Source organism: Puntigrus tetrazona, chromosome 22 (assembly GCF_018831695.1).
Source record: "Puntigrus tetrazona isolate hp1 chromosome 22, ASM1883169v1, whole genome shotgun sequence".
NCBI lineage: Eukaryota > Metazoa > Chordata > Actinopteri > Cypriniformes > Cyprinidae > Puntigrus > Puntigrus tetrazona.
In genome coordinates, this window is record NC_056720.1 from 8,772,362 (window position 1) to 8,786,161 (window position 13,800).

A 13,800-nucleotide genomic window follows, 5' to 3' on the forward strand; every position below is an offset into this window, starting at 1 on the left:
GCGATTTGCAAGTTTCCTCCAGTGCACTGTGGGTAAATATCCGCTTCAACCAGCACTTTATGTTGTTTTACTTTTTCCGAAATACCCAGTTACTGTTTAATTGAGAGAAACGATTTAGCGCGTCCTAATGAATCAAACATGTAGGACAATTATTAAATCAAAGGAGCGATTCATTCACAAATCTGGCGTTATAAAAATCTTCTAAAAAAGCTGGGACCGATATTACTTTTATCATAAATTTCATTTTAATTTAGGAAGGGAGTATTTTACGATGGGATCATCATAAATGGGGGTCCCTGACATCAAATGTTAAAAAAAGAAAAACTATTTTAACCAAATTTTATGGTTTCTTGGGTGTTTATGCAAAGAGAAAGAGAAATATATATATATATATATATATATATATATATATATATATATATATATATATATATATATATATATATATATATATATATATATATATATATATATATCTTTTCTCTCACTTTTACTTCACTTAACTTAAGTTCCGCAAACCATCATAAATGCAGTGAACCCACTGAACTCACGTACAAAGTTTAATGGCAAGTTTCGTTATTTTATTATTGAAATGTCCTAATTCTATTGTCCTCACAAGGTATAAATACCCTGAACATCCAATATTGACACGTTTCACAGTGAAGACATGTGTTGAGCCTCTGGAGTTACTGACAGAGAGAGCAGTAGTGAATAAATGTTACAGCTACGGGCCGAGAAAATAAGGAGGTGCAAGTTTCACAACAATTTCACAATATATACACCAACTTAAATCAATTCAAGTCATTCAGAGGCGACATTATCAAAAGGAGATACTGATGCGCTGTTAAAAGTCTACAAATGATAAGCCTGGGCCAAAAATATTATTACGTAACATCTGGAGAAAAAAAACAAAAAAACGAAACAATACAACATACGGCTCATCAAAAACAAGGTCCAAAATGAAATGGCCTCCTCCGGCCAGGAGAAAGACCAGTAGGTAGTTGTGTATGGATTTCACTGCAGGAAATATCTGGTGACCAGCAGAGGACATGACAACCAAAGCTCTGCTGCTGTTCTCCAACTTAATACACAGAAGAACCGATGAAATATGTTTTATATCCCCTGACGTATTACAAAGGGAACACGTGGTTTAGTGTTAAAATAGAACTTTGTAATACATACAATAAAAACAGCCAACCTCGAATGCAGTGCGTTTTAACTAGACTAGTGACAGACCGATACATCAGACTGATATCTGATCAATTTGGCTTGCTTATTAAAAAAAGGCTACTTTATAGTTATATATAAAGAAATAACCAATAATAATAATTTTACTGAAAGTAATAACATTGTAATAAATGTTTGTTTATATATATATATATATATATATATATATATATATATATATATATATATAAAACAACCATATATGTATATGTGTATATATGTATATGTATATATATGTGTGTGTATATATATATATATATATATATATATATATATATATATATATATATATATATACACACACACACACACAAAATCATCAGGTTCGGTATCATTAACAGAACACATTTTATGCAAATTGGACTCAAAAATAATTAGAATTTATTTTTGAAATCATAGCATCGCCATTTTGGTCTCATATCGGTCGGCCACTACACCAGACGCAAAACAATCTAGATTTGACATACAGGTAGTTATAGGTAAAGTTTGGATACTATTATTTCTTTGAGATAAAGGGTTACACAATATATATTTAATTTTTATGTAGAGTTCTATCCCATGCTAATGTGTTCGGTATGATAGCGCAAGCTCTGGGAGAGGATCTAACCTGTGTTTCTCCGTGAGAGTTACTTCTCTAGATCAGTCCTGAACACACAAACTGGATGTGAACGTGAACGTGAAAATTAGATTAGATAAGATCGCTGGGACCAACAGCTACATGAAGAGTGAACCTTTTCAATACTAGGCGGAAAAATATTGGCGAACAAGTCCTCTGTCACCTGAAGTCCGCCGACTCTCAGTTTCTCCCTCCAGAAAAGCAGGATTACTTCAAATGGCTTTCGTTTGAAAAAAGTGCTGGACAGGAGCTCTTCTGAGGCGGGACGGGCGGGTCAGTGAGGGACCACTTCCTTTATGGAGGCGAGGGCCGAATGGATGCGGACGTGCAGCCGGTTCTCGAAGTCGTAGCCGGTGTAGTTCTCCTGAGAACAGACGTAGTCAGCATCTCCTCAACTTACGCACGCTCTCGAGATAAAGGCCATTGCGCGCAGAGTCAGACGTTGAAAAATAAATTCGACCTCATGTTCAGTCAATCACGTTTGCACATGGCCTCTGATATTTATATCCATCGTTTTTAAAAAATTGGATCGATTTTCTGCTTTATACGATTATATGTAGTATGCCTTTTGACGAATATGAAATAAATAAATACATTTCGGACTTAGTGTGCAGGGACCTTAAATCTTACAGTCTTACCTTGGCCTGAAGCAGCAGAGATCTTCCTTTACTCAGGGTCTTAGGAGGGGGGAAAAAAAATAGGTTTAGGTTTTGTTTTAAAGATGTGAATATGAACTATAAAAACATTTTTTTATTTAGAGTTTTTCCCCTGTTTTCAATTGTTTTACTTCAGTCATAGGTTAAAAGATTGTGAATTATTAAGTATAAACAATTCAGATTAATTTTCAGAGCCACCTTTGCTATATATATATATATATATATATATATATATATACACACATATATACATTATATATATATATATACATATATATATATATACACACACATATATATATACACACACATATATATACACACATACATATATACACACACACACACACATATATATATACACACATATATATATATATATATATATATATATATATATATATATATATATATATATATATATATATATATATATATATATACACATGAATGAATAGGTGTTTAAATGCAGTATCTTAAATGTGAGTATGATTTACCTCAGGTTTAGCCAGTAACACACAGCCCAGCTCATAGCAGGAATAGGGCTGCACATAGCTGTTACTCAGCCGGCCGTATTCATCCTGCGCTGCCACCTGAAATGACTAGAAACACGATCACTATTAAACACGGTGTGTGAGAGAATAAACAAGAAACACCTTTTTAACATTCTGCATTTGTGCTCCGGAATCTATTCTAGTGTTACTGTCCCTTTAAGACTTCACCTCAGTTTGCGCACATATCGAGATTGAACGAACCTGCACGGCATCTTTAATATTCCCAAGACATTTCTGAATAGCACCAAGCAGCAGGTGTTTGAGGCCCAGGCTCGACTGCTCATCCAGCCCCTGCAGCACTGAACACAGCATCAAGATCAGGGTTAGAGTGGGCTCAGGGCTGACCGACGGCACACATCTCCTCACACCGCTCTTTACCTTGGTTCATAAGCTGGAGTTTGGAGGAAGAGCAGTTCGGAAGAGCTTTCCATAAGTACAGCACCTCCACAACACCCAGAATGCACAGCTCTCGCGTGAGGGAGGCTTTCCTCAGCCTCTCTGCCTAGAGGCACAAACAAAGCAGAATAAAGCATGTATTTATTTATATACATATATACATACATATATACACACACACACACACACACATATACATATATATATATATATATATATATATATATATATATATATATATATTATATTAGGGATTATATATATATATATATATATATATATATATATATATATATATATATATATATATATATAAAAATAAATAAATAAATCCATATTTACATTAGTAGAAATATTATAGCATAATATTATTAAGATAACTATTATAACTACAAATGTAACTGCAAAAAAAAAAATATTTATTCATAAATTACAACATGACTCACTCTTTTCAGTGCAAACTGCTCAATCTGATTGTTCTTGCGTTTGAAAAGTTTCTGGACATCTCGGAAAACAGCTTTGGCTCCCTCCAGATCACCAGAAGCCCCCTGACATACTGTGGGTTGAGATGTAAAAGGCTTTAATAAAAGTATTATTTTAAAGAGGCGTTAGAAAGAGTTTGAGAGAGAACTTAACCGGACCTCCGGTGAGGTAAGCGTAGTAACACTGTGACCATCGGGACTCATTCTTCAGACGCTCAAAAGACCTGTAGGCATCTTCAAAGTTCATCTCTATCATGCTGCACCAGCCTGCAACAAATTAAATCATACACTGAAGTATTCACTGGTTGGAAAGTATACTAACTGCATACGTATCCCTAATCGCCAGGCCAAAATTCAATCAAATATTAAAAATATTTAAGAAATGACTGTACTACAAAGAAAGATTTGTACCAATTTCATAGAGGCACACGTGTTGAATCTCTCTTTGGTCTGAGGCGAACTCCAGAGCATCCTGAAATGACGCCAGTGCACTGTTGATTTGGCACTAAAAAAAGCAAAAAAAAGATTAATTATAATGAATATTATTATTTTTAATGAGATTAATTGCAATTAATCATTAGACAGCACAAATGTTTACAAATTTTTTTATTATATTGTCATTTATTACATATCATTATGTGTTCATTAATTTTATAATATATATATATATATATATATATATATATATATATATATACACGTGTGTGTTTGTTTAAAAAAATGTAGAAATGTATTGAATAAATGTGTTGAATTTACATATAAATGCATTCAATTCATAACAAAATATAATAATTTATAAAATAATTTATATAAATAAAATATTTTATTAAATAAAAAAATATATAGTATATGTAGTGCTTATAACTAATTTATTATATTTTATTAAATGAAATATTTTATTTATATAAATTAAGTAATTAAACATCAGTGAAGCATAAACCTCACTATTATTTTAATGATTTAATCACGCCAGTTGATTATGAAGCACCAAGCATCTGCTCTGGTTTCATAACCTCTGATGTGAAATCCCCGCATATCCACCTCTAATCTCTGCACCCGTCCCTTGAAGAAGATGAAAAGAGAGGAGTTTGGGTAAACCATGGCCTTCTTCTGCAGAATGGCTTTGGCCTCCAGGAGCCCGGCACGCGAGTCCGAGCCGTCCAGAGCGAAGAAGGGCTGCACCACGGTGTGGTACCACAAAAGAGCCAAACTAAGAGAGAAACGAGAGAAAAGGTGGCCAAAAAGTACATAACACTGCGTTCGGTTATATATTCGCTGTGTACAAACTGCTACAGCAGCACTGATTACAAAAAAGCAGTATCTTTTTATCTGAAGAACAAATTGGGAGCGTTTTATCCTGGGCTGGATTAAGTATGCTTAAATTCATCTCTATTATTAGAGCTGCTGCGCAATCTGTCAGCCTCTGGCAAGCCACTGCCGAGAACAATGCGTCCAAAGAGAGCTGAAAGAACGGTTACGAACTACGTAGTTGAAGAAAAATCTCTCAAACGATCAAAATGGACTAGATGTTTAGATTTTATGAGGAACGTACGAATGGTATTTGAAAGTACTAAAGTTGTAATAATGTTCGATTTTTTTGGGGTGGTTGCTAAGGTGTTCTGGCGGTTGCTAGGTGGTTGATAAAGCGTTCTGGTGCAATAACGCTAGGGATGGTTTCAAAGGGGTTGCTACGTTGTACGAGTGGTTGCTAAGCTGTTGCTTGTTTGGCTCTTGCTAGAGTGTTCTGGTTGGTTACTAGGATGTTTTTGGTGGTTGCTAGGTTGTTGATAAGGTGTTATGAATGGCCTCAATGCCAATAATGCTGTAGTGTTGTGGACTGTTTCGAAGGTGGTTTTTATGGTGGTTGCTAGGCTCACGTGGATCGTTTCCAAGGCAGTGCTATGCAGTACTAGATTGGTTTCTAAGCGGTTGCTAGGTTGTTGATGAGATATTATAGATGGTCATTAATGCTAGGGTGTTGTGGATCTCCAAATATGGGAAATTTGAACTTCGACATAAGTATGTTTTTTCCGAGCCATTTTAGAAGTCCAATGGTCATAGCTTATGGTGTGTGCACGTCAAAGCAAAAATTCAATAGCGTCTTTGCATTGACTTTGTATGTAATCTACTGGCGCAAATAATTCAATTAGCTTTTGGTGTGCGCACACCATTAGTTGCAACCGAACAGTTTCTCATGTGAAAATGTTCTACTCGGCATGGGATTCGAACCCACAACCTTGTGATTGAAAGCCTAAAGCTCTCCTGACTGAGAAAGCAGAAGCGCAAAATGCCTGCACACGCTCACATAACCTTTATCTCTAATTGCGACCTTTCAGACGCCATCAATTATGTAACCCCAGCGTGAAACCAGTCGGACATGTGACAGCGTGTGTTCGTACATCAGCAGCGAGGGGTTTTCTTCTGACGCGTGAGCGCTAAACCCTGAACTCAAATGCTAATAGCTCAGTCTGGGCTAATGAGAAAGTCATGCCACAAAAATAAAGCTTACGTGGCGAGCGGCGCCTTCATATCCTTGCTCTCGCTGGCGTATGCTAATGAGGCTAGGCCTTGGTGACGGTCTCCGGGGAAGCCCAGCAGGTTGACGATCTTGAGCAGGTGCGGAGGCACCATAGAAATGCACAAGTGGAAGAGGCCGTAGCCGAAGCTGACCGAACCCTTCAGGCGGTCCAGAACCTCTTCCGTCACCCGGCCGCCGCTCTCGGAGGAGGTGTTGTGGTTGGCCTGATCAGAGGCCAGCGCCCCCTGCTGGTCGGAGGAGCGGCGGCGACAGGCTTCCTGTAGCTGGCTGATGTCACTGTAGCATTTGTTGTACATTTTCCAAGCCTTGCGGAGGATCCAGCCTCCTTTGATGTACGCTGCGGGGCGACAGGCCATAATGATGTTAAATGAAAGAAAATGTTAAAACTATAGTGCATGACTGAGTCGTAATATTTTATGTTTATTTCCCACTATTTTTAACGGCAAGCTGAAACACTTTAAATAATCAAAAATTGTGTTTATTTCAAATAATAAAAAAGTCAAATGCAAGTAAAAAAATGAATATATAAAATATATTAACTGTATAAAAGAAATTAAATGAAAGAAATTATATTTAAATGAGAAGCAAATAGAAACAATTAAATAACTACATAATTAAGCCTTTGGCGACAAGCTAAAAAGATTTAATTATCCAAACTTAAAGTAATTTAAATTTTGTAAAAAAAAAAGTATTGCAAATCTTATGTAAAAATACATTAATAGAAATATAAATAAAAATAAAAGTTTAAAAATAATAACTGCATGATTTAGCCTTTTATTATTTTTTGGGATTTTTAATCATCCAAATTTGCATATATTTACAGTAATAAAATTATAGTTTTCATAATACTTTAATATTAAATGCATTATGATTATTTGAAAATAGAAATATAAAATGAAAGAAATTCAATATTTTAAAGTTTATTCAAATAAAATATATTCATGATAAAATGAAAAATAAAATGAAAAAAATCTAAAATTAATAAAAAAAAATTGCACTGCTTACTGTTCTGTTTTTTTATTTATTTTTATTTTTTTAAGTAAACATGACATTACACTTGCACTTCTCCTCCCTCTGAAATTCAAGTTTGTTTCCTCCCCCGACACAATGACATGCAAATGACGCATATGAAGTTTCAAGCTGGTTTGTAAAACGTAAACATGTGGAATGCACCTGAGAGTTCCTGTTTGACGAAGGACAGCACGGCGAGATAAACCTGGCAGTCGGCCACGATGATCTGTCTCTGAAGACGATCCACAATCTCCACCCCTGATCTCTGCGAGTCCATCTGGGGCAAAGATAAAAACCAAGCCGTTAACGTGAGGAACCTGGCAAACGGATGCCGTGGGTCCTGCTGCCACACACTCGTACGAACAGACTCACGCTCTTTTTGATTTTGTTACGGATGGTCTCGATGACGCCGGCGTTGTCGCTTTCGCAAAGCTTTTCGGTGGTTCTCAGGTCATCGCTGGCCATCTGCATTTTTTCCTCCTCGAAAGTCATCATGGCATTCTATAATCACATGATTATTAGGACTGCGCGATATTGGAAAAAACTTAGTTTTGACACTATATTGTTTTATTAATATATATATATATATATATATATATATATATATATATATATATATATATATATATAGACAACATAATTGCAATTTACCCTGATCATCCAATTTAGAAAGTTTACATCCTGTCTCTTAATGCATTTTGTGGCTCTCTTGAGCACAAGTACATGCTTTCACCTTATAGTTATGCATGAGTCCCTTCAATTGTTTTCTGTGTTAAAAGTTGAATCATATCATTGCTGTAAAATCATGCGGTCACTTGAAATGCACACAAATGCCTCAACCCAAAGAATCTGTGGGACCTGAAGGGTTTTTCTGAAGAACAGAAGGCAGTTTAACTGTTCGGGACAAACAAGGGACTCGTGAACAACTATCACTAAACAAAAAAAAAAAAAAAAAACACAACATGGTATCAAGGGGGTGTAAACTTTTGAACACGGCCATTTTTTATAAATGTAACTATTGTTCACATATTGTGTGTAAAATATCTTATTCAGGGCAGGAATAAATAAACATGCATTTTGCATGATCCCTCTTATTTTGGCTTGTAAACTTCTGAACTCAACTGTACCTGTAAAGTTACTGATTATACCAGTATGTTCACTTATATTCATTTAGCACATGCATTAGTCTAAATCAACAGTTTCACACATTTAAAAATTCCAGTATAGCATGGGATTCGAACCCACAACCATACGATTAAATGCAGCAGACATTTGCACTAAATCTAAATGCAGATAGAGTCTATTTACACTAAGTCCAAAGAGCATATGTTCTTAGCAATTAATAATGTTGTACATTATAAAACGGTAAAAAAACAATAAAACAGTATGCAGTGTAAATTTCCATTTTAATTCAAATTATTAAATGGATGCCACCTTATCGAGACAAAATAGCCTGACGATACTTTTTTTTTTTTTAACTATTTGATTATTTCCTTAACTTTTATTAAAAATAAATGTGATTTGGCATTTAAAAAATGGGAGAGAAAAAAGCAGTTTCGAACCCGGGACAAATATCCGTCTTTAGTAATCCAATCACACATAGGTGGGCGGAGTTAGTGTAAATAGCCTCTGCCAACAAGACGGGCTGTTTTTTGCGCTTAGAGTAAATAGACACGCCGATGATTAAACGCCTACAGCTCTACTGACGGAGCAAAACATTCATTAGAAGTGAACGAACGCATATCCAAGTAAGCATGTTCATCGAAAGGCGTATCATTTCTGAACAGTTAAACCTTCATAAAACGTGACAAAGAAATGGTTGCATGACTGAAGGAAGTCAAAAAACAACAGATGGAAAACAAATGTTCCTAGCACTAAAAGGCACTAGGAGCCTTTCGTGCTCTACAATGCTACCATTGTTGCTCAATGTAATTGTATCTCTTCTATATTACGCCGTATTCTTACAGTATAAGGTGTCTATTATTAGCTAAACCATGGCAACTACACTAGTGTCCAACGATAACCAAGCGTCTTGGTAAAGTAGCCCCTCTGTGTTGGAGAAACATTAGTGCTGAGTAGGATTTCTCATGCCGAGGGCCCATACTACATCATAGGGACATCACAGTTCACATCCTGGGGCACCGGCTTTGACGTAAGAGGTTGTGACAAGGTCAGGTCGGTCCCTCAACTTTTGCTGAGAAGCCCGGGCCGCGTTTGGAGAGCGTACTGCACGCCGCACAGCATGAAGCGAACACCTCCTACTATGTTTTAAAATAGAACGTGAAACGCTACCTGCTGCACAAGAATAAACGGTCTGCCTTTTGGGCATTCTATGCATACTAGACACTTCAACGTACTGCATACTGCAGAAATAGTGCGGTCCACACATTACTGTTAATACATTTAGGAGACTTGGATAAAATAAAAAAGGTTTAATTTAAGTAAAAAAAAAATATATAGCTTAATTATAGGAACATTTAAAATGAAAACGTAAAAATGAATACCAATAAAGCAAAACCTCGCTTTAAAAAATATATATATTTTAAAAAAATTATAATAATTTATTTTAGAGGTGAACGTTTTTTTATGTTGTGAAATTGCATTTTATAGGAGAATAGCCATTTAAAAATATATATATAATAATAATTGAATTGCTTTTTTTCTAGAAGTAAATTATTTGTTTTTTATTAGTTTATTTATACATTTTTTTGTATCATATTATGGAAACACATATTCTATTAAACATAATAAAAGAGTGGAAAATAAAAAAAAACATTTGACAGACAAATGTCATTCCAAACATCTCTATCTCGTCAATATTTCACTTCCTGTCCTCTAATTCCTTTTAATGGCCAGGAAACAGGACTGCGAACGAGAGCATGTGCCGACTGTGTCACATAACACAGATAACAGAGATGGACTAGAAATGATGGGCTGATGTCAAACTGATTACACAAGAAAGAAAACCACCTTGGGCTGCCCAGCTGATGACCGCCATCCGTGCGGCGTTTCCAGCACGTCTCCATCAAACAAGTTTACTTTCCCCGATAAATAAAGTTCTATGGGGGTAGCGGTAACACTAGCTCGGTGGCTGACACTGTGGTCAAGCACAGACTTAAATTCAAGCCCTGAAAGGAGTTTTATGAACTGCAAAGGCACTTCCGCTTCTCTAGGAAGCTGTTCCTGTGTCAAACGTACTGGAAGTACTAACTAAAAGCAATTTAACGGAGTTCACTTACCAAGAAACTGACAAAACTGGCGCCAAAGCTCATCAGTGGACTGTGGGTCCTGCGGACAGAACAGGGAATCATGGGATATGACATAAGTTTAGCCTCTGAAAAACATATACATGCATGTATGTATGTATGTATGTATGTATGTATATATATATATATATATATATATATATATATATATATATATATATATATGTGTGTGTGTGTGTATGTATATATATATATATATATATATATATATATATATATATATATATATATATATATATATATATATATATATATATATATATATATATATATATATACACACACATATTATTTATTTGTTTGTTTATTTAATACAGCTTTGTGAATGATTCATAACTCCGTGCATGCCTGCTCATAAGATTATGGTTCGCATTAAACAAGGAATTATCCACATAAAGCCAAGTCGCTAAGCTCCTAACAGCATTAGACTTAACATCCATGAATATCTGCATCCTTAACAATGTCTCAAGCAGCAGTTTCCTCTGATGCACCAATCCTACTCGTATGAATTTGCGACACGTTTCTTCGGTTTCATACAGTATTTTATCATCATTTTAATTACTATTAGTCATCTGTAACTCACGTCAAAACGATACCAAAGATGACTTTGCACTGGATTTTCCAGGAGATTTTTTTATTTTTTTGTAACTTTTATCTCTAATCACATATAATGCACATTATAATCTGCGTGTGTTTACAGGAGGATTACTGAGCACAGTTTGCACCCGTGCCTAGGGCTACACGGACCAGGCAAACAGCCATTCATCTACACACCCTTCAGTCTGCGGTGGCACGACAACATCTGGCCGAAACGTCCACATTTCTTTAAGGTTTACGACTAATTAAATGTTAGATAAACTATTTTGCAACACGCAATTAACGTAAGACGTTCAAACACAGAAAATCAGCATCGATGGAGATTAAAATACTACTGACAATATACCGAATCGATGTTATTATTGTAATAAGAAGCTATTTTATTTACCCGTCTTATTTCAGTAACCACTATAGTTATTAATATTTTGTGTTTGTGCTTTTTTTTTTTTTTTTTTTTTTTTTTCACACGTAGTTATTTTTCTTATCCTTTATTTCAGATCGCATTTATTTTAAGGTTTTGCTTTTACTTCACTGACAAGCATTTAACCCTGTTACCTCAGTTATCAAACAGATAGCTAAATGTTAGTCCATCCGCAAGCCAGCGTTTTGGCCCAAAATAGCTAGCGCCCAAGTAATCCTAACCTGAGCTAAATCAGTTACCCGTTCTGCTGCTTTTCATTACAAATGAATGACTGACTGGATGTGACCCTGGAGCCAGTATTTGTAGCAACAATACACTGTTTGGGTCAAAATTGTGGGTTTTTCTTTCATGCCGAAAGTCATTAGGATATTAAGTAAAGTTAATGTAAGGATATTTTGTCAATTTCTCACTGTATGTATCAAAAATATATCAAAACTTAATTTTTGAGCGCTAGGCTAAGAACTTAACTGTGCGTTTTTCCTCAATGTTTAGATTTTCTTCAGATTCCAGATTTTAAATTAGTTGTATCTCAGCCCCATCCCAACAACACCATACATTAACTGAAAGCTTATTTGTTTTTGAACACACACTTACATTACACACACACACATATACACACGCATACACACACACATATACACACGCATACACACACACATATACACACGCATACACACACATATATACACACGCATACACACACATATACACACATATACACACGCATATACACACATATATACACACGCATACACACGCATACACACACGCATACACACACGCACACACACACGCATACACACACGCATACACACACATATACACACGCGCATACACACGCATACACACACGCATACACACACGCATATACACGCATACACACGCATACAAATTCAAATAGTATCAAATTGCATGTCCCAATTATACAAATTAAAATTCCGTTCATGCAAACAAAACCCCCATTTTACAATACACATCATTCTAAAATGACAGATGCACTTTGATTTTACCGGTATCTCCTGAAGAGCTCGTCGCTTTCTTTGAAGCCATTATTGAGCAGCATATTGATGCCTTGAAACGCCAGCTCGGCGTCATCTATCTGCTCGGCTTTCTCTTCAACCTGCTGCTGCGGGGAATCAGGGCCTGCCATCCTGTCTGTTTACTCCTTTATGCGCCAAAAACCCGTTCTTCTCTAAATAAACCGCAGGGGAGGAGGAGGAGGAGGAGGGGGACAGTCAAAAGGTTGTTCTGCGCGAGCGAAACGCGCTGAATAAACCGACACCGGCAGCGCCAAAATAACTAAAACGATCTCACCGATGCACGGAGGATGACTGGAGAAAATCGTCTGGATGTGGCTCGACCCCTTCCGTGTCCGATCCGCGGCGCTAAGACGTTTTGAGATCCGCAATCGTCCCCTCCATCGGGCCGCCGCGAGCTATGAAATATCAGCTGGCTGTTTGCATGTCAGCAGCGCGCGCGTTACGCAACGTTAAAGGAGCGACGGAGCAGCGGCGCTCTCGTCCCGTATCCGCTTGTCATTCGCCCCGCTGAGGTGCTGCAGCTGAGAGAGCCGACTCTAAACGGGAGCTTGACAGCTTCCTCCTGACTGTAACACGCCCTTCGCCTCCGACCAGGAAACGACTACCATCATTAACCCTTGCGGCTTCTCCGGCCTCGGCGGCGGATGTTTGGATTCACCGCGAGTCGAGTCTTTTGAATCGATTCGCAAAAAAAGATCCGTTCATCGAATGGTTCGCGGTACCTTTTGAAGTACCTTAGTTACTCGCGAGTCACTGAATGAACAAAACAATTAAAAAAGGGTTTATATCTCACAATTATTACGTTTTTCTCACTTTTTTTGCAACAAAAAAGTGAAACGTTAATTAGGGTACAACTTACGGTTCATCCAACAGTTACTTGCAATTCTCAAAAAGCCTATGGAATAAAGTCATAGTTACCTTTTCAGTTGTAGTAAAAATCTTAATATCATTTCTTATTAGAGGTCTTATTTAAAACTGCCATTTGAGTCTTTTTT

At 36.4% G+C, this 13,800-nt stretch overlaps 1 protein-coding gene across 1 annotated transcript; it reads right to left on the reverse strand.

Annotated features, from left to right (window-relative positions):
* Nucleotides 1–1,503: 1,503 nt before the first annotated feature.
* Nucleotides 1,504–13,422, reverse strand: ttc39c (tetratricopeptide repeat domain 39C). Its single transcript, XM_043223801.1, has 15 exons — nucleotides 13,080–13,422; nucleotides 12,776–12,957; nucleotides 10,721–10,769; nucleotides 7,854–7,982; nucleotides 7,644–7,758; nucleotides 6,441–6,807; nucleotides 4,973–5,141; nucleotides 4,343–4,436; nucleotides 4,091–4,198; nucleotides 3,896–4,005; nucleotides 3,432–3,555; nucleotides 3,255–3,352; nucleotides 2,997–3,101; nucleotides 2,482–2,520; nucleotides 1,504–2,207 (listed from the first exon to the last, which is right to left on the reverse strand). Exons 2-15 carry the CDS (start codon nucleotides 12,913–12,915, stop codon nucleotides 2,118–2,120), a joined length of 1,737 nt encoding a protein of 578 aa, XP_043079736.1. The 5' UTR covers nucleotides 12,916–12,957; nucleotides 13,080–13,422; the 3' UTR covers nucleotides 1,504–2,117.
* Between the last annotated feature and the right edge of the window lie 378 nt (nucleotides 13,423–13,800).

Bases quoted from the DNA above. Each gene is read 5' to 3' on its own strand.
- ttc39c (XM_043223801.1), bottom strand. From the start codon at position 12,915: ATGGCAGGCCCTGATTCCCCGCAGCAGCAGGTTGAAGAGAAAGCCGAG. The intron at 7,759-7,853 runs GTGAGTCTGTTC...TCTTTGCCCCAG, and splicing joins GTAACAAAATCAAAAAGAGC to ATGGACTCGCAGAGATCAGG. The intron at 3,102-3,254 runs GTTCGTTCAATC...TCGTGTTTCTAG, and splicing joins ATATTAAAGATGCCGTGCAG to TCATTTCAGGTGGCAGCGCA.